The sequence below is a fragment of the Carcharhinus amblyrhynchos genome, chromosome 18 (assembly GCF_965287045.1).
Source record: "Carcharhinus amblyrhynchos chromosome 18, sCarAmb.v2.hapA, whole genome shotgun sequence".
NCBI lineage: Eukaryota > Metazoa > Chordata > Chondrichthyes > Carcharhiniformes > Carcharhinidae > Carcharhinus > Carcharhinus amblyrhynchos.
In genome coordinates this window covers 18,287,097-18,308,786 of record NC_137341.1, presented here as the reverse complement: position 1 = coordinate 18,308,786, position 21,690 = coordinate 18,287,097, and the positions used below count along the sequence as shown (strand labels likewise).

Sequence of the window (21,690 nt, the reverse complement as noted above, 5' to 3'; positions counted from 1 at the left end):
TCAGAGCTGAAGGTCCACAATGGAAAAAGGGAATGTGCAATAGGCCAGAATTGGAGGAGTGCACAGTTCTGGCAGGGTTGTGTGGCTGCATGAAGGTTACAGAGATAGTGAGGGGCAAAACCATGCACTGATCTAAAAACAAGGATAAGACCAAGCTGATATAGAGACTGACAGATGGGTCACAGTGATTTAGAAGGAAATAATTTAATTGAGTGGCTTTGGTTTCACATAACCATAAGAATAAAGCTTTAAGCATTTTATGAATGTCAGCACAACATGAGGTTGAAATATTGTGCTAAATTCCCTGGTTGACATCTTTTATTTAATGTTTTTTGTACAAAGACTACCTTCTTGCTGGACAATGTAGGCTGTTTCTCCTCAGGGAGAAGTCATTAGAATATGCTATTCTCCAGTACCTTGCCCGTATCCCTGTTTTCCCCACGTGTGTGTTTATAGAGCAGACATTTGACCATAGAAGGATCTACAGCTGAGTTCACTCCTCCAAGAACATATAGAGCCCAATTTTACCATTGCATTGCGCCCATTTTTGGGTGTGGAAATTTATTAAAGTTGGGCATGCATTTAAATTGACTTATTGATGTGATTGGCTGCACACCAAACTTTACCAGCCCTTCTCTCTTTACCACCACGTTTGCCCACCTGGAATTGGCGTAAAGACATGCTCCATTAAAGTCAGACTCCGGCACTCCAGCAGTGAGGGTTAGTGAGGAGGTAAGTGCTGAAAACCCAATGGCTCTGTGCTGCTTGTGGGGATCCTTTCTTGTGACCATTTTGTTTCTTGGGCCAGGGGGTGGTGGGGGACTGTTGCTCAGCAGGGTGTCTGATGTCCAATTTGCAGCATGGATCCGGGCCTCAGCGCTGACCTCAGGTCTTTCGGATGCTGCTGGGCCCTAGTGCACTCAGCACTCTGCCAGCTGATGGATGTGACCAGACAAATTGCACTGCTGAAGCCTCCGAAGTTTTCAAGGAGCCATGATACTGGACAGCATGTGGGTGGGGGAATGGGGAGTCCACTTCCACTCTGTCTGAGATCAGTGGGGGGGGAGGGGGGGTCCACTGCTACTTTGCTTCAGATAGGTGTGAGGAAAGGGGGACAGAGCTGCGATTGGTCTGGATGGCGGGTGTGTGGGGCTGGGGATAAGGGGTTCAATAATGTGTGGGGGTGGGGCAATGTCTGTGCGGGCCGGGGGGAGACATTATCCGGCCTGGGAGGGCTGTGGCAGGGTAGCTGCATTCTATCATTTATTTTCTGCGCATGAGCAGTTGGAGGCGCCGATCAAAGCTGCAGGGTTTTGGGCACGTTAAGCCCCACCCACAGGCTTCTGAAGCGCGATTCGGACCCACTGATGTTTTTGCAGACAGAATACATATGGGGGGTGCCTCAGAATGGGCGTAGAAGCCGGATGTGAAACACTCCCAGTTTCAAGTCCGCCCAGTGCTTCAAATCAAAATGACAAAATAGGGCCCATATTTTCTGGATGAGGTCTTTGTATAAGGCCACTCAGCCCTTGTGAATGGCAAGTCTGGTACATTGAGTTTCATTGTCTACTTCAATTTCCTGTGTTTATGCCAGCTGCTGAGGCACTAAGCCAATTGTAGCACCTCAGTAGTTGCCATTGCTTGGGGTTGACTTGCCCGCTATAAAGATAGTGGACTGAACCTTGGATTTTCCTTTTATTTGGGTTATCCAACTTCAACTAACACACTTGCTTACTAAGGCTCTGAAGGAACTGTCATGTGCTTACAGTCAATCCCTTGCATTGAATGATTCTTCTACTCTCCCCTCTTTTAGCATATTATCCTTTAATGTTGAACCAGTTAATGTGCATATATAGCTTTATAAAGCCACATTAACTTTATTGAGAATGACTGGGAGATACAAGAATACAGTCTCGATCATTAATCCCTCGGTCTGAACATCATTGCAGATCAGCAAGATGGAGCATGCTGACAGTAACTGATGTTCAATAAAAGTAAATAAAGCCACTCTCTGAAGTTGATTACTTGTATAATTAGGTGTCCTGGAGTGATTTCAAGCCTTAGCGATAAGTTGACAGTTCTAATAAACCACTTGAGGTTCATTCGTGGGGTTTATGGTGTCATCTGTACTCTGTGAATTAAATTACAGCCTTGTAATCCCTGCCAGGTGTTTTTTTTAATTGTGAAAGCTGGGTGATGGGTCCGAGGCCAGACATCTTCGACAGTGGAGTGAGCGGGAGCAAAGATGAGATAAAACAGACTGAAGGTGTTTATTGTGACAAATTTGTGTTTGAAAAGATTTGGATTGTTTGAGTAGGAAGGAAAAACTTAAGGGAGAAGCTGTGTTGAGGCAGGGAGAAAGACAGAGCAACATCAGGAGGCAGTCTATATCCGTTGTTCAATTATGTATCTTCCTGGTGTTTCCTTTTGGTGGTACAGTCTTACGGGATCAGGAACTGATGTGGAAGCAATTTGCACTTGGCTCTTGAATGGTATTTGCAGCTTGCATGGCGACTAACCCTCAATTCTTGTTCCCCTTTCTCTTGCAGCTCTCCAGGACCTGGAGCCACAGCAGTTGATCCTGTTCGTCCAATCCTTTGGAATCCCAGTTTCCAGTATGAGCAAACTCCTGCAGTACCTGGACCAGGCAGTGTCTCACGATCCCCAAACACTTGAACAAAATATCATGGACAAAAGTACGTGTTTCAGTAACCAAGGAGGTGACAGTGGGCTGTTGATGGGCATCCCCTTTTGTCAGTTAATTCCCCCTTCTGGAGGCACTGACATACTTGGAAGGTGGGGACAAGGGGAGGAAGAATCCCACAAGTGATGTCACCCTATGGCAGCTCACCAAATGGCCATTCTTCATGGATGAGCTTGGAGCAGCTATTCAACCATAGGAGGGAATCAGGATTAAGGAAACACTTGTATCTTTCACAAATTCAGGATGTCCCAAAATGCTTTACAGTTGATTAACTATTTTTGAAGTGTAGTCACTTTTCTAATGCTGTGAAACGCATCAGCTAATTTGCATGCAGAATGCCCCATGAACATTAAAGAATAATGACTAGAAAATTTGTTTAGGTGGTGTCAGTTTAGAAATACATGTTGGTCAGCACAACATTCTTCTTCAAATCATGGCCCACTGAAGAGGGCAGATGGGGTTTTGATGTACAGTTCATCTGACCCCCAATAACCCCTCAGTACCACATTGCAAGTGTTAGCCTGGATTGTGTGCTCCAGTCTACAGAGTGAGGTATGATCCTGGGACCTTCTGACTCAGAGAAGAGAGCGCTACCCACTGATCCTCCCTCTCCATGCAGCTACAAAGGTGTGTGTCCAGTGGAGCTCATCTAATAGGGGCCGAGGGAAGTAATTCTGGCTGCTCTTGTTATTAATTCATCCACCTCTCTCACCAGAGGGGCTGCGGGCATTTGCGGTCCCTCAACTTGCTGAGATCAGGAGATTGCATTTCAAAAGGTGCTTGTTGTCGTGTGTTGGCTGCTATTCACCCTACTTGTGTATGTATCAGGCCAAAATTAGCAGGGGACTGCATGGGCCCCTCAGTAATCCATCTTGGACCATCTGCTGCATCCAGCACAGTCATTGTGATTAAATTAGATGGTGTTACTGAATGGATAGTTGTAATAAGCAGACGACACAGGGGAGTGGATGATTGCAATACTTCTAATTCAAAATAATGGATGGTAATTAAAAATGAAGGATGAATGATTCAGAAGTGGAAAATTACAAATTTATTGCGGTGTTCTTTATGACACTGGAACATGAATTATATTTTTTTAATTCCCGATTATTTAACATGCTATTATTTCTGGTCTTGCTGTGCTGGTTGTTTGCATCAGATACCCAAAGGCAATGCTCACTGCTTATCCAGCGTTAAGTGACTTATGCTGCTTTTATTCATTTATGTATGTTCTAATTTTCAAACTGAGTTTCACACTGGTCCCCCTGTTTCCAAGGGACCAAATTTCCCAGTTATTATTTTAGTTTTTTTTGTTGTTGGCGATAGACTTGTGCTAGCCTGGTAATTTCAGAAAATTACAATTATATTGTTTTAAAAAATGCAGACTTTTTTTTACAGAAATAAAATCCTACCCATACTGGAAATAAAAAAAACAGGAGATGTTGGAAATGTTCAGCAGGTCAGGCAGCAGTTGTGGGGAAAGAAATATAGTTAATGTTTCAGGTCGGTGACCTTCGTCAGAACATTAACTCTGTTTCACTTTTTCTCTCCACAGAAGCTGTCAGACTTGCTGAGAATTATTCCAATGTTTTTTCTTTTATTGCGGTCGTTTAAAACATTTTGTTTAACACGTTATATAATTCAGATGTTGAAACCTAGGGAGCCACACGTTTCTCGGATTTGAATCCTATTGCTTGTCAGTAACAGCAAGTGTACCACCGCTGGGACATCAATCTCAAAGGGGAAGAAGGGTGAAAGAAATGAGCACAGTGCCACATCTCCTTTCCTATTATGGAATCACAGCACCACACAAAGAGGCCATTTGGCCCACCTTTTGGCCTCTGCTGGCTCTTTGAAATATCTTTCTGGTTAGTCCCATTTGCCCATCCTTGTAGCCTGTAAATGTTTCCTTTTCAAGTATATGTCTATTGCCTTTTGAAGTTTAAAGCTGAGTCTGCTCCCACTTCAAGGAGTGCAATTCAGCTCAGCATTGATCACTGTGCATTAAGACCTCGTCTCACTGCTGGATTTTTTTTGCCAAATACTTTTGATTCGTGCCAAGTTTCCAGATAGTTGCCAGTTTATCCAGTGAGATACTGACCCTGTCAGATAAGGCAATGACAGCAGTGCTGAGTTAGCTGATCTTACGGAGGCTTGGATGCTATGATTGACTCCATCATCCCTGTTTGGCGAGGTATAAATTGATCAGGTTCCCAACCTTTTGTTTCTATTCAGTAACCTTTGGAATAATGCACTTGTGGGCACAGGCCTTGAAGGAATCTGAGTTCTGTGGAGCCACTGGTGTCAGTCATGGCTCATTGAATAGTTCCCTCACTTCTGCATCAGGAGGTTGTGGATCAAGTCCTAATATGGAGACCCAAATGCATAACGTAGGCTAGCACACCAATACAACACTCAGAGCTTCTGCACTGTCAAAAGTGCCATATTTCAGCTGAGGTGTTAAACTGAGGGCTTATGCTTCCCTTTCAGAGGTTGTAAAAGATCCCATAGTACTCTTTGAGTGTGAGTTCTGTTCAGTATTATTCTGGGCAATATTTAACTTTCAACCAACATCACTAAAAAAGATTATCTGGTCTTTAGTTCATTGCAGTTTGAGGGAATTTGCTATATGCAGATTGGCTGTTGCATTTATGATAAAAATGCTACATTTTGAAAGCACTATACATTGCCTGTAAACTGCTTTAGGATCTCCTGTGGATGTGGAAGGAACTAGAAAGACAGGTCTGTCTTTGTTTAGCCCAGCAAAGTCAGTAACTTTAGCCAGTAACTTGGAGAATGGAAGAGCAGGAAATTGTCAGGTTGCAGTTGATTGAAAGTCCAATCGTCAAATAATATATGACAAACTTGAAGTAAGTCAAAAACCTCAAGTATCTTGTTGTCAACCATAGCCAGGATACAGTTCACCAGATATGATGCTTATATTAAAACTGCCTGGCCTGCGGAAATTTCTTACATTGATTTTGTGATGATTGTAAAGGCAAGTTCTAACTCTCTTGTCATTCTCACTGTAGACTATATGGCACACCTGGTGGAAGTTCAACATGAGAGAGGAGCAACCGGTGGACGCACCTTCCACACGCTGCTCACTGCGTCCCTGCCTCCGAACAGAGGTATTCCTTACAACTGAGTTCTTCTGCATTGTATTCAGCCTCAATTCCATGCTGATAGTTTCCCCTTAGGGGACTCCATCATCACATGTGAAATCTCTCCTTGCTTTCATGCTTCTGCAATGCTTGTAGCTCCAGGGTTAACTTTATCCCATTTGTGATTGGCATCATCATCATTGTTGGCTGATCCCCGATTTGAGGATGAGGTCTACTTAGGACTGCGTGTTTCTGCTGTGGGTCTTCACAGGACTAAACATGTCAATCTTGACCTACAGATCTTTGAGCACACAGGGCATGATGTTACACAAAGCTGTGGGATCTGGAAAGCAGGATTTCTTTCCTTCCCTTCTGCCTTTGTCTCATAAAGGAGGTTGGAATCAAAGCACGATGCAGCCCGATGGACAAGTTATTGCCATTTTGATTGATTGGTAGCAAGTTCCTCCCAGTCGTTAATGTCAGGGCTGCCATGCTTCAAGGAGAGCTACAGAATGTCTTTTAAGCTTTCCTTTGTTTTCTCTAGAACCTGGCCATCTGAGAGTCGAGAAAGCAGAACCTGGTGGGGGAGATGCTTTTTGGGCATCTGGACATAGTGCCCTGACCATCAGTGTAGATTTTACAGGAGTTTGCCTGGATGCTTGTGGAGCGGGCTTCAAAAAGGGCATGAGCATTTGTTCAACTGTCTTTTCATTGAATCCAGAGAATGTGGCGGAGGCGCTGCTGATGTAATTTTTCCAGTGTGTTGTTGATGTACCGTCAGGCTCACTACAGGAGTGTGGTGACGAATGGTGCTCTGTACACTAGGAAGTTTTGTTGATCTACTGAGGCCTTTGTTGTCAAACACTGACAACACTCGCTGCTATAGTTTGCAGAAAGATGAGCTGATGTTGAATATCTTGATTAATGGTGGCCTTTTGAAAGAGGTAGACACTAAGGTATGGGGAATGTTCAGCATTTTCCAGAGTTTCTCTTTGAACATTTATGGGAGGTGGGATATATGATTGACCAGGTGTAGGTTGAAATTAGTTTTGTTTTGATGACATTTGGGGGCAGGCTGAGTTTCCTCTACGCAGAATTGAGGAGATAGAGTGGCTTTCAAATCTGGTGCAGAGTGGGCAATGACACTGAAGTTTCTTCGAAAGCTAATTCTTTGGAGCACAATCCACAAAGCCTCCAGAAGTTTGATCAGGTTGATGAATGCATTTGTGGTACCTCTTCAAATTAAACTTCATAGATACATGGCTAGTAACCAAAGGCTGAGTAGATGTGAGAGAGAGGATCGGTGAGCAGGGATAGGAAGGGAATTTGTGGGGTTCAGTGGGTAGTGCCTGGGGGTTGAGTGAGCAGGAACCAAAATGGCCAAGCCCAGTGTGTGGCTGTAATCAGCTAACTCAGCATTGTCTAGGCCCAGGGACTGATATGGCATTGAGCCTGTAAAATACCGCAATGCTTTTACTTACCCAGTCAGTGGGGGCGGCAATGGGAAAGTTCTGTTTTTGTTGGAAGTGATTTTTGGAATGACTGCGGTGGTTTATTTTCAACATTTCTTGTGCCTTTTCCCAGAAAATGCTGACCTTACTAGACAGAGCTCGAGCCACACAACACCACAGTGCCCCATCCGGATTCGAAGGCCAGCACAGATTCCTACAATTGGAGCGGATGAAGACTTGGCTAGTCTTTTCCTTCAGGTAGAGTAAGAGCATGACTGAAACCTAACACATTTCCATGTGATCTCCTGATCTGGTTTCAATCGCCTTAGAAAGTCAGAAAGGATGTTCACAGTTGTTTTTTCCTTTGTTGGTACTGTATTTTGTTCCTCTCCTTTTTAACTTCTGTCAGAGATTACATAGTCGCAAAGTGTGGGGTATGTGGGAAGAAATGTCTAGTCACGATGGTCTGGCCATCATTGGGTGTATGGCAGTTTTGACTGAACAAATGATCTTTTCCTCCCTGTCAAATGTTGTAACCATGATGGTTTTTCTTTCAGCTTTTCCCCATGAACCCTGACCCAAGGTGGAAGACCTCAAATGCACGCTCAATTTCTTTGATGCTGCAGCACGCTCTGGCCCAGGAATTGAGTCGAGTCTACCAGGGAAAGGTGGAGGAGATGGGAATTGCCATCCGATTGCTTCAAGCTATCTCTGCACTGCTGAATTCCCCACACAGTGGAGCCTTTGTGTTGTCCATGCATAGGAATTATGTCATCTCCTGTCCCTTAATGAGGCAACTCCATCAGTATCAGGTATTGTTGCATGCAGACGTTGATATGTTTGTAGCCGACTGTGGACTGTGCATATGGAGATATGCAACTATGTATGTAGGTAGAGTATTTGTCCATATTAACACCGTGGTGTGATAGTTATTATTACTGTATATATGTTTTGCATGAGTATGGCTTACCTTGGTGCAAGCCCAGCAATATCTCAAATTTATAATTCTCTTTTTTGTGTTTAAAGCCTTCCTGGCCTTGACCTGTACTATCTCTATAATCTCCTCTAGCCTCACAACACTGAGATTTCACTAGCATACGGCACATCCCTGATTTTTACCATTCCACTATTGGCTGGTGTGCCTTCAGTTATCTAGGCCTTGAGCTCTGAAATTGCCTCCCATCAACTCTCTGCCTTGCTATCGTTCTCCTTTAAGACAATTCTTAAAATCCACCTTGTTGACCAAGCTTTTCGTCATCAGTCCTATTATCTATTAAAACAGAATGTTTTACTGCATTGTGTCAAATGAATTCTAGTTGTATACATTTGAGTATGTGCATGTATATGTGAGGATGTATATTTTGTGTGAGCATCAAATGTTGTCGGTGTCCTTGTGTCTGTCCTTGCGTACAGTGCCAATGTTAATACATCTGGGTGATCCATGTTTGCTTTACAGTGTTGGTATCATGAATTTATCAGAGAAGATCAAAAAGTTTGTTATTCTTTTCCAAAATGTTGGTCTTTGAATTGACCCAAATTGAAATGTTTCAGAATATGAAGTGAATTGATCAAGTTGCTCCAGGTATATTGTCCACCTTGACGGAATGCTAGGAAGAAAGGAAAGATTTGCATTTATACAAAGACTTTCGTGACCTCTGAACATCCCAAATTGCATTCCAGCCAATCAGATTCTTTGAAATATAGCCATTATTGTAATATAGCAAGTGGCAGCCAATTTCTGCATAGCAAATTCTGAAAGCTGCAATGAGATAATGATCAGATCATCTGTTTTACCAGTGTTAGTTAAGGGATCAATATTGGTCAAAACCCCAGAGAGAATTCCTCTGTTCTTTGAATAATGGCACAGGATCTTTAATGCCCAATTGAAAGGACAGGGTCTCCATTTAACAATTCATCCTAAAGATGGAACCTCCAACAATGCAGCACTCCCTCAGTACTCCACTAGGAATGCCACCTCAGATTTTGTGCTCAAATCTCTGGAATTCAACTTGAACCCACAACCTTCTGACTTGAGAAGATGAGAGTGCTAACCACTGAACCACGGCTGATACTTGAAACTGGGTGGATCATTGCTTTGGGGTTTTGCAGGTTTATCAGTTGGGTCCCAGGAATGTTTGAGACTCTCCATGAGTAGTTATCTACTTACGGCGCAGTCAATAATAGTGCACATTATATGTGGATCTGTAGAAGGAAACTATATGAGCTAATGCCTTTTCTGCATTTTATACGTTTTGCGCTGTTGAATTGTATGAAAAAGTTAGTTTAGGTTTTATAGCAATGCAATGGAGTTTTAACCAGTGATCTTCTAACTTTTTACAGTCTGGGAGTTCTGCAATACGGACATGTTTGTAGAGACTCGATCCAATTTCTGAAAGACTCGAATGAAAACAATACAAATGTTTAGATAAGGCCAATGCATATCTTCAGCAGCTCTGAGGTCTCAGCAAACCCTCCCAAAGTGTTGGTGACTCAAAGTTTGAAAGCGTATTCTTAAATATCTAATATCTCAATGCCAAATAATTCTGCTCAACCCCTTTACACCAGACTTCTCTTTTTCCACTCCCCAGCAGAATGCTGCTTAGTTATCTATGCAGGTTGTAGCTGGCTGAAGTCGGGCATCTGTTTCACTAATAGAATTTGGTGAACCACTCCGAGAATACTTAGCAGTGCTGGACAGCTTGGGGCTGTAAACTTGTTTGGTCTGTTTTACAGTCAGGAGCTACTTCAGCCCTTACAGATGTTGAAGCCTTCAGTACCAGTTCTCTGGTACCTTGTTCATGCAGCCATTCTCTGTGTGAGAGACTGGGACTTGAAACACGCAGAGTAAAGGGGAAAAGCCTAATGCTGCAGATTGCCACCGCTGTACCCTTTTCAATATGACCCAATTAATTTGGACAGCGCCATTGGTTTACTATTCTGTACTCTGTCCCAACCTTCTTTGTACCAAAAGATGTGTTTCTTTATGCAAGTAAATTTGCATGCTTGTATATTTTGAAAAAACTGATGCCTCGTTTTCTTTGATTCACAGAGGAGCATGCCAGAGGACTCTGCCGCTGTGTCCTTATTCTACAATGTGGTGATGCAGATGCGGACGTGGTTGGAGAACCCAGCAGTGGAGGAGGGCCCACTTAGAGCATTACTGAAATCCCTAGCTGCTCAGTGCTCGCTGAAGCACAGGATGGGCGACAGTACTGTATCATCTCTGCATGTCTGGCTAATACACATTTAAACCTTTAAAACTCAGGGCTTCAACTAACCACTAATTAATTGCCTTACTTGTCTTGAACCCTGACTCTTTGCCCATGTTCCTCAATAGCAAGACTATCATTTGTGGTTAACTAAAAAAGTTAAAAACAGTATTAAACTTAAACAAAATACATGTTTGTACAAAGACGACTGGCAGGCCAGAAGATTGGAAAGAATATAGAAGAATGTCAAAAGGATTGATAAGGAAGGAGAAAACTAGAGTACAAGAGAAAGCCAGTAATATAAAGATGGATAGTAAGAGTTTCTATATATATTTAAATAAGAAAAGAGTTAACAATGTAAGTGGTGATCCTACAGAAAGTGAGTCTGGGGAATTGGTAATGGAAAGTAGGGCTATGGCAGATGAATTAAGCAGGCACTTTGCATTTGTCATTACTATAGAGGATACAAGTAATATTGCAGAAATAGCTGTAAATCAGGGAATGGAAGGGAATGGTGAACTCTGGATAATTACAATCACTAAGGAAATGGTATTGGGCAAATTGTTGGGTCTGTGCACTAATAAATCCCCTGGTCTGAATGGACTTTAAGATCTTGAAAGAAGTGTCTAGCCAGATAGTTGATGCATTGATTTTAATTTTCCAAAATTCCCTAGATTCAGGAAGTATTCCATTAGAAGATAACAAATTTATTCAAAAAAGGAGGGAGACAGAAAGCAGGAAATTATAGGCCCGTTAACCTAATGCCTAGTAAATATTAGAAGTCATTATTAAAGCTGTTAGAATAGGGCACTCGGAAAAATTCAAAGCAATCAGGCAGTTAACATGGTTTTGTGAAAGGGAAATTATATTTGATCAATTTATTGGAGTTCTTTGAATGAGTCACATGTTATGGACAAAGGGGAACTGGTAGATGTACTGTAGTTAGATTTCTAGAAGGCATTTGATAAATTGCCACATCAAAGGTTATTGCATAAAGTAAAAGCTCACAAGTATAAGGGGTAACATATTGACATAGAAGATTTAACAGGAAACATAGGGTTAGCATAAATTGATCTTTTTCTGGTTGGCAGGATTTGATAAATGATATGCCACAAGGTTCTGTGCTAGGGCCTCAACTTTTTATAATTTATATAAATGACTTGGAAGAAGAGATTGAAGGTATGGTTGCTAAATTTGCAGATGACACAAAGATAGGTAGGGAAGTAAATTATGAAGAGGACATAAGGAGGCTACAAAGGGACATTGATAGGTAAGGTGAGTGGGCAAAAATCTGGCAAATGGAGCATAATATGGGTAAAATGTGAAATTGTCAATTTTTGGCAAGAAGAATAAAAAGTTTATTATCTAGATGGTAAGGGAATGCAGAAGGATCGAGCGCCCTGGTGCATGAATCACAAAAGGCTAGTATGCAGGTACAGCAAGTAATTAGAAAAGCTAATAGAATATTACCATTTATTGTGAGGGGAATTGATTACTGAAATAGGGAGATTATTCTTCAGTTGCACAGGACTTTGGTGAGACCACATCTGGGGTATTGTGTACAGTATTGGTCTCTTTATTTAAGGAAAGATGTAACTGTATTAGAAGCAGTTTAGAGAATGTTTACTTGATTAATCCAGGAACGGGTAGGATGTCTTTTGAGGAGAGACCGGAGAGGTTAGGTTTGTATCCACAGTTTTAGAAGAGTAAGAGGTGACTTGATCAAAATCTTTAGGATCCAGTGAGTAACTGACAGGGTGGATATGGAGAGGATTTTCCTCTTGCAAACCTAGAACTAGGAGTCGCCATTTAAAAGTAACAAATTGCATATTTACGCCAGAGATGAAGAGAATGTTTTTTCTCTGAGGGCCAGAAGTCTCTGAAACGTTCTTCCTCAAAAAGCAGTGGGAGTAGAGTCTTTGAATATTTTTAGGGCAGTGCTGGATAGATTCTTGATTACCCGGGGGTAAAGGATTATTGGGTGGGGGCAGGAATGTAGGCTTGAAGTTACAATCAGATCATCCATTATATTTAAACTTTAAATTTTATCTTATTGAGTGATGGAGCAGACTCAAAGGGCCGAGTGGCCTATTCCTGCTCCTAATTTGTATGTTCATGTAAGAAAAAGAACTTGTGTTTATTCAGCACTCTTATGGCAGAAGGACTTGCCAAGGTGCAGTGCAGACAACAAAGTCCTCAAACGTACTTACTGTCATAGGAAATGCAGAAGCCAATTTGCACACAGCAAAATTCCACATATAGCAATCTGATAAATGACCAGAGGAAAACTCCTCTGCTCTGTTCCTGGATCTTTTATGGCTGCTTAAGAGGATAGCTGAGGACCCCATTTAATGTTTCGTCCAAAAGACAGCACTTACTGAGTTCTGGCACAACAGTGTTAGGCTGGATTTTATCTTTAAATCTCTGAAGTGGAAATTAAACACAGGAGGTGATGAATTGAAGATAAACTGTCCCTGTTGAACCACAACTAGCTTGTTTACACAAGTTGTCCATTCTGCAAGCTGTGTTCTATTTCTGCAATGGGCTGGTCCTCACCCTGCACTGACACCAGTGCTGCTGGCCATTTCCCCTGTTCTGTTCAGCATCTTGTCCTGCATGGGTCATTATGACGGAGCAGATTTGGCGCTCTCCCTCTGGAGAAAGGGAATGTTAGAAGAAGGGTTTGCCCTCGCCTGTCTCCAGGAAACCTGCCTCAGAGCGGCATTAGCAGGAAAGTGGAGTGGAGAGTGCCGACTTGCTGTCCCTGAACTGTGACAAACTGAGTGACCCAGATCATTGAAGTGGGCAGGAATGACTTAATAAGAGGGAATTCCACCTTTTCCTTTCCATCCCAGGAGAATTTTAAAAATAATCAGCTTTGAAACAGCCCACTTTTTCTAAACAACCAGCTGGGAGCTGCCAGATAACTCAGCTTCCTGTCAGCCTCAGACACACAAAGACAGAACAATTAGTGAAACTGAATGGGAAATTTGCCGATTAGCAACTCTGGTCACTGACTGCAGCTTCCCCAGGTCTTGCTAGGTCACTTGATGTACTTGTGGCACTGCTTTTACACAGCACATCAACCCCTCCTTTACAATTAATTGGGCTCAAAATACTATCTGTGGAAGTCTGTTCCTTTCTGATCTTGGCAAATCCATTTGCCCAGGATGTACGTGCAGTTTTTCAGTCCCTAAAATTTGAAATTGGGTATTAAAGAATGTGGTTTTATGGAAAATAATTTCATTCAACCTTCCTCGCCTGCACCCTTCGGACTAGTCTTGGCTCATTTTAGTGTGATGTTAGATAGAGGATGTAGTCCATGTCAAATGAAAAATGCCCAAAGTGCTTTACATTTACAGCCAGCTAAGTACTTTTGGAGCAAGGACTGAGGCTGCTAGAAAAGCTCAACGGGTCTGTCAGCATCTGTGAGGAGAGAAAGCAGGGTTGATGTTTTAAGTCCATTTGGCTCTTTGACAGAACTGAAGAGAGGGAGGATGTGTTAGATTTTGAAGTGTGACTGTGAGAGATTACAACAAAATGTAGCAACTTCAAGAACAAAAGACAAATGGCCTGGTGTGGTGAGGGTGCATCAAGGCAAAACATGTATGGGATATTTTTAAAAAGGGATTTAAGACAGAGGAGAATGGCCACAGTCTAAAGCTTCCGAATTCAACGTTGAGTCCCAAGGGCTGCAATGTGCCCATTGTGCCCAGATAGGAGAGTTTAAAACTAGAGGGCATATGTTTAAGGTGAGAGGGGAGAAATACAAAAGGGTCCAGAGGGGCAATTTTTTCACACAGAGAGTGATAAGTGTCTGGAACGAGCTGCCTGAGATAGTAGCGGAAGCGAGTACAATTTTGTCTTTTAAAAAACATTTGGACAGTTATGTGGGTGAGATTGGTATAGAGGGATATGGGCCAAATGCAGGCAATTGGAACCAGCTTAGTGGTTAAAAGAAAGGGCTGAAGGGCCTGTTTCCATACTGTAAACCTCTAAGACTTTATCCAGAAGATGAGATACTGTTCCTCCAGCCTTGTGTTGAACTTCAGTGGGGCACTGCAGCAGACCAAGGACAGACGTGGGCATGAGAGCAAAATGCTAAGTTAAAACCCATCACTGTTGTAATGTAGAAACCATGACCATCTGCACACAGCAAGATCCCACAAAACAGCAATGTTATAATGACCAGATAATCTATTTAAGGCATTGCTTAAAGGAGAACTATTGGGCAAGAAACCCAGGAAAAGTGTCCTGTCTTTCTTTGAAATATTGTTGTGGGATCTTTTATGTTTACCTACAGGGCCTTGGTTTAAAATATAATGGTTTCAAATGGCTGCACCTGCAGCATTGAAGCACTGAGAGTCTCAGCCCAGATTCAGTGCTCCAGTCTCTGGAGTGGGTCATGAATCTGCAACTTTCTGACTCAGAGGCAAGAGCATCTTGAGCTAAAGCTATCAAACATGAGTGTCCTAGATGTCCTGGAGTGTTAGTAATGCAAATTTATTAAATGTTAAATGAAATTTCTGTAGGTAGTACCCTTAGGATGGACTGGGGCTTTACTGCAGAAAATCAATGCTGCGGACATTGGGCTCAACTGACTTAATTATCTCATAATATCACCCTGGTTGTATCTTTCTGGCTACATTACGTTCTGTGACCGTTGTACATTTTGTACCAGATCATTCAGTCAGTATCAAAAAGATTCACGCTCTCTAAACATTTTTCATCGGTGGTTCAAGCAGGTGCTGCTGATGGTTAGATGAACCAAGCATATAATGTGCCTCTCATGGTTACGTTGTAGATAGGTTTGTATTTAGCTGTGCCTGAATTGTAAGACAGTTCAGATTTAAATGTAATCATTGTGTTGTTTAACCAGAAGACCAGGCTGTTTGTGGCCTCTGTTAAGACTACTTTGCTAGTAAGATTTGTATCCTAAAGGACAAAACACCAAATGGGTCCCTTCCTTGAGCGGCATGGTAGTACAGTGTTTAGCACTGTGCTTCACAGCTCCAGGATCCTGAGTTCGATTCCCAGCTCAGGTCGCTGTCTCTGTGGAGTTTGCACATTCTCCTCGTGTCTGCGTGGGTTTCCTCCGGGTACTCCGGTTTCCTCCCACAGCCCAAAGATGTGGGGGTTAGGTTGATTGGCTGTGCTAAGAAATTTCCCCTCAGTATCCAGGGATGCATAGGTTAGAGGGATTAGTGGGTATAATATGTAGGGATATGGGGGTAGGGCCTGGGTGGGATTGTGTTCGGTGCAGACTCAATGGGCCGAAGGGCCTCTTTCTGCACTGTAAGGTTCTATGATTCTAATAGTGTGCCAATCTCAGGCATAGCCTCACTTGATGTTCTGCCACAAGCTCTAATCTAATGGGGGTGATGGATAAATGCCTGAAGCTGGAATAGTTGCTGTTCTTTTTTTCTTCACCTCTTTCACTTTTTTTCCTGCTGCTCCTCCTCCCAAGACCAAGGATATTTCTAGCAATCCTCTGTTACCCTAGCTGCAATTAGCTAACTCCAATTAGTTCAGAAAAGGCACCTCTAGTTGGTCTGTGTGGTGCAGAGCTGTACCAGGTAACATTTTAAACCCAACAAACCAGCCAGGGAGTTCATCCAAAGGTGTTAAATAAGAAAAGAAATCTAAAACTATTTGGAAAGTTTGTGTTATCTGAAGGATCATATGTTCCTTATGATCCTTCAGATTGCAATTTCAAAAAACATCCCTTGCGATGTCCGGGTATTTAAAACCTAAACACCTATCACTATATTTTTTAGTCAATATACTTCTGTACCTCGCAGTGCAGTTGCTGAGTCACTGATCCTTGCAATGGCCTTTATGGTTTAAATAAAATTATATAGTGTTAAGTACATGAAGGTCCTTATTTCCAACCAGTAGTTGAGATTCCAAAAATATACAGCATGGAAACAAGCCATTCAGCCCACCTAATCTATGCTCATTTTTATGGTCCACCAGAGCTTCCTCCTATTTTACTACATCTCACCCAATCTGACATATCTCATGTTACAAGCCCAACCTAAGCAAGGGTTTGGCTGATAGCATCAATACAAATACTCTCTGTACCACAGACCTCAGCTTGTAACTTTCTCTTGTTACTTGTAGTGTTACTGTTGTGTTATGGCTCAGAATACATATTGGATTATGTTTCACACAGTAAGAGCTGGTTTCCGGCACCTGGCGGAACACCTAACCTATCGGCTGGACCAGGAGCTGATTGATTCAGCAGTGCGGGGAATAATATCGGCTCTGAAAGCTGGAGAGAAGTGCAATGTGGAGCCAGAGCTAAAAGCAAGAGGTATGGACTTAGAAATATCATGCCATACACAGCCTATCTGGTACTGAATTAGTAATTGGATGGAATTAAAGTTCTGGATCAACAGCAGCTAAGTTAAAACTGATGGTAAATGTATTGCCTAATACAGAACAGGGGAGTCCCAGGTTTGTCCTGCTCTATGCTGGCTAACTGAATTCAAGAAAGATCTTGCATATATATAGCACCTTTCAGCCAATAAAGCACTTTTTGAAGTGCAGTCAGCGTTCTACTGTGGGCAACATGGCAGACAATTTGCACAGTACAATTTGGCACAGTGCTTAGCACTGCTGCCAGACAGCACCAGGGACCCAGGTTCGATTCTGGCCTTGGGTGACTGTGTGGAGTTTGCACATTCTCCTCGTGTCTGAGTGGGTTTCTTCTGGGTGCTCCAGTTTCCTCCCACAGCCCAAAGATGTGCAGTTTACATAGATTTGTCATGCTAAATTCTGTCCAGGAATGTGTAGGTGAGTTGGTTAGCCAAGGTAAATGTGCAGGATTACGGGGATAAGGTAGGAGAATGGGCCTGGATAAGATGTTCCTTTGGAGAGTCAGTGCAGACTTGATGGGCCGAATGGTCTCCTTCTGCACTGTAGGGACTCTGTGGTTCATAGTGCAAGCTCCAACAAACAGCAATGTGACATTGATTGAGGGGCAAGTATTAGCCCAAAGTCACCAGAGAGAACTCCCCATCTCTTCTTTGGCTTTTCTATGAACGAAGAGATGTTTGGGAAGGTCAGTTTGGAACCAATCACCTTGTTGTGGGAATGGAATCAATAAGATCCAGACCAGGTAAGAAGAGCATGTTTTTTTCCCTAAAGGACATTATTGAACCAGTCCAACAGCTTTATGACATCAGTTTTTATTTCTAAATATTCTATAACCTGATCTCCTTCTCAAACTCTATGGTGGAACTTGAACTTGCATTCACTTAGTCCACTAACATAGATTAATCATAAGTAAATATGATTGCAGATGGAACCATATTCTGATTACTAACTCCAAATTGTTCCTTGCTCTAGCTTATTCATCTGATTGCTTGGTAGAACTAGACCGGGATGTGAAATACAGCTCCTTAGGCCTTTAATGCATCACATCTAAAAATAACCATACTGTGAAACCAGAAGTATGGGAATATACAGCACAAGAACAGGCCATTCAGTCCAACTTGTCTTTGTGTTCCATGAGTCACCTCCCATTCCCTTCCTCACCTCAAATTTTCCACGTCTTTTTATTCCATTTTTCTCTCATGTGTACTCATCCAGTTTTCTTTTTGAAAGTATCTATTTGCAGCAACTACTTCATGTAGGAGTGAGTTTCACATTCTAACCACTCAGTGAGTGAAGAAATTTCTCATTTCCCTATCGGATTTAGTAACCAAATCAAATGCACAATAATTCTTTGCAATTTAGAGGCACAGCTGAGCCTAATTAACAAAGGGAGACAGGAAAGAGACCTTGGAGAAACTAGCCATGTCTTAACAATGTGGAAGGCAGCTAATGTAGTGAACAAAAGATCGGGGTGTTCTGCCTGGAAACAAAATATGAGCATCCTGTGTTTGTGTGCGATCCATACAATGAACTGGTTCAGTCACAATTTGCACGTGCGTGTCTGTAATAAATCCAGAATGTTGTTTTAAAAGAGAAAATATAATAGGCTAAAAAATGTGTAAAATGTTATTAATTTAAAATCAAAGAATGTTATGAGTGTTAAGTATCTGATGCAATTTGTCTTGTCTCTGGGTCAGTAGCACAATGGGTAATGTTAGTCACTATGCTGCTAGGAGGATTTATTTGTCTTTCATTCATAGCCTTTTTGCTTGCTATGTAGGCAATAAAACACTGAAAATACATGAACAAAACTGTCTTTAAAATAGACTTAATGCTCTTTATTTCTTAACACTAGTAATGGTGTACTCTCTAAAGTATATTTGGTGCCTTGCATGTAGTTCAACAATTAATACTCTTACTGTTTTTTTTTAATTTCTACTCTGTTAATGAATATTACCTCATCAAAATTCTCTCAATCCAACAGTTTTGAAAGATTTAATCGAGATGCGATCTCCCTACCTGGAGGAACTCCTGACTCTTATCCTCACTGCCAACTCGGAAACAGAGGCACCGCAGGCTGGTACAGATTCAGTGGCCCTGATAACCAGGCTCCTTCAACAGGAAGAAGAGTCAGGAATAAAGATGGAGATTGATGGTGACTGGTATGTTCAGAGAAACAATGTGGAGAATGGATGAGGGGGTGGGGCGAGGATGTGGTTGGAGATTATGATGACTGGCCAACGCAGAAGGTTGAACTGAAGGTGTTTAGTCAGCACCATTGAGAGTGAGAAGTATGTGTCCAGCACTGTAAGAAATGGGAGGCTGAAGCTTATTCATGGACACAGTGTTGAGCTATTTAACACCTTGTCCTCCAGGTGATGGTTTGCTGTGCCGATAAGGAAAAAAAGGCATTGGTAAACCCACTTCAAGGTAGCAGTACTGTTGCTGACTGTGGTAAGTCCTTCACCAGCTGACAATCACAGAAAGCGATGGATCTTTTTCAAATCAGCACTTGGTTCTTGAACTGCTGGCACTGAGAGTTGAAGATTTGAGAATCCCTTTCTTTAACTGAAACTGCTGTCCTTTCCATCCTGAGTGAGGCCAGCTCATCCCAACTTCAAGGCCTGTTACTGCTCCCAATTGGAGGGCGACCACCTGAGAAAATTGCTACACCTCTTTCGTGTGCATGGGGGCCTATAATCTCTAGCTTTAGAAGCAGTAGTGCTGGTTGCAGACACGGGGGTTCGTCAGTGGCTGAAAGAAATTTCAGATGGGCAACCTTTATTAAAACTGATGGCACCCCATCCTATTCATTAACCTACCTTTTTCTTCCAAATATTGCAGTCTCTAGTCTTTTTAATTTCTATTTTTGACTGAACACTGGAAATCTAAGTGACATAACATCTCACTCTGTAGATGACTTTGTTTGATTCACAGGGAAAGTGTTAGCTATTGTTATAGACCATTTCGTCTAGGACCCTCCCCACACTACTAACTATAAATCCTTCTGATACCTCCATGTTAGTCTGCAGCTTATGTCCAGTTTTGTTTCTCTTTTTGTTTATGTAGTGTGGAGAAGCTGAAGCCTGTGTCAGCGTCAGGGCTGTTTATAGATTGGTCTGAGCTCTTGGACCCCGAGGTCATTTCCTGCTGCTCAGATCAACAACAGAGGCTCCTGTTTGCCGATCACAAGGTAAAAATTAATGAGGTACGAGAAACTTGAAGGGAATATACCAAGGAGCCAACAGCCACGCCTAATTAACTGAATGAACATCAGCAGAGTCATTAACCCTGGAGTGTTTCTGCTTCAGTTGTGTGCATTCATTGAGCTCGCACTTCCCCAAGCCAGTTAGGGGAAGTTTTTGTGATTAACAAACTAAAGGGTGTTGGTGCTGGGGAATCGAATTTGCTTCCTACTTACTTCCCAGATCTAGTGTTGGGCCCTGTTCCTGTGCAGAATTTGTCACGCAAGCTGTGGTATGACCACATACATCCAGCTGACCTGATCACTGAGAGTGAAGAAATCCCACCATCAGACAGTTTACGGTTCTCCATTGCAATGAGATGGGCAAGCTGACCATTGTGAATGTTTGCAAGCTGCCAGCAGAAACATGGCCAACACTGGCATTTCAGCTCTCAGTCACCCATCCGTCTACTATGGCGAAAGGTGGTCTGGTAAGCTTAGCCCTATTGAAGAAAGTGAATGCATTTTGAAATATTTTAATCCCTGCTCTATAACTGGATGCTGTGTAATAGTTAGTTGCTGCTACTAAAAATATTCTTTGACAGAGTTTGTATCATGGTGCAATGCACTCTGTTCACCTTTAGTTCTGACTCTCAACTCCACTTCATCCCTGGGAGATTCGCAAGATTCACCCAATTCTTTGCGTATATTTTGTATCATATAGATAATATGATGACCTGATTAAGTTTAATGAGCATCACATCCCATTGTAAACAAGAGTGTAGATGAGGATAGATTAAGGGAAACATTGTGAAAACCAGGATTTCTCACGTTCATTGCTCCGACACAAAGTACCAAAGGTCAGTGCAGATGCCATTGCGACCTGAGTCCTAAAAACTCAAAGGCAACAACCACCATTGAAAGTAAGCACAGAGTGAGAAAAGCTCTCTGCAGAAAGCCACTCTACACACACTTTCATTTCAGTTGCTTTCACTGCTGAAGAGGTGAGCTGAGCACTGACAGTCAGGTCTGAACAGATCGTCAGGATCAGTGACTCTATCCAATATTCCTCAAGAATCAATGCCAAGTGGCTGGATGAGGGCTCATCGTACTCACCTCCAACATCATTGGCACTGGGATAATCCCAGAAATCTAGCGCTATTCCAAAATTATTGCCACCCTCAAGCCACTAAAACCAGCCCACAATCCCAGGAGCTGTCACCGTATTGGCATTCTGTCTACACTCAGTATCTCAGGAGGTTACGAATGGAGTGTCAAAATAAACATCCCATTGTTATGTAAAAGTAGTCATCACAATATTGATCAAGTCTGTTTGTGATCACACTAATTTTGAAAGTGAATTTGTCATTGTGTTAGGAGTAGAATGAATGGTAAAATGATAGAAGTTTTAAAATGTGACCTTGTTCAATGAGGGAAGGTGGTGGTGTATTGGTATTGTCATGGACTAGTCATCCAGAGACCCAGAGAAATGATCTGGGGACACTGATTTGAATTTCAACCACAGATGGTGAAATTTGAACTCAATAAAAATCTGGGATTAAAAGTTTACTGATGACCATGAATGTTGTCATAAGAACTTATCTGGTTAACTAATTTCCTTTAGGGAATGAAATCTGCCATCATTACTTGGCCTGGC

At 42.2% G+C, this 21,690-nt stretch overlaps 1 protein-coding gene across 3 annotated transcripts in view; it reads left to right on the top strand.

Moving 5' to 3' along the window:
* The window catches only part of ints1 (integrator complex subunit 1), a 105,003-nt gene that overhangs the window by 59,599 nt on the left and 23,714 nt on the right, over window positions 1–21,690 (top strand). For all 3 annotated transcript variants that reach the window (XM_080206441.1, XM_080206440.1, XM_080206442.1), the window contains exons 28-35: window positions 2,550–2,696; window positions 5,737–5,835; window positions 7,393–7,517; window positions 7,817–8,071; window positions 10,309–10,468; window positions 16,644–16,784; window positions 18,834–19,011; window positions 19,919–20,042. In XM_080206441.1, the coding sequence (XP_080062567.1) occupies window positions 2,550–2,696; window positions 5,737–5,835; window positions 7,393–7,517; window positions 7,817–8,071; window positions 10,309–10,468; window positions 16,644–16,784; window positions 18,834–19,011; window positions 19,919–20,042 (1,229 nt within the window). The remainder of the gene's footprint in view (window positions 1–2,549; window positions 2,697–5,736; window positions 5,836–7,392; window positions 7,518–7,816; window positions 8,072–10,308; window positions 10,469–16,643; window positions 16,785–18,833; window positions 19,012–19,918; window positions 20,043–21,690) is intronic.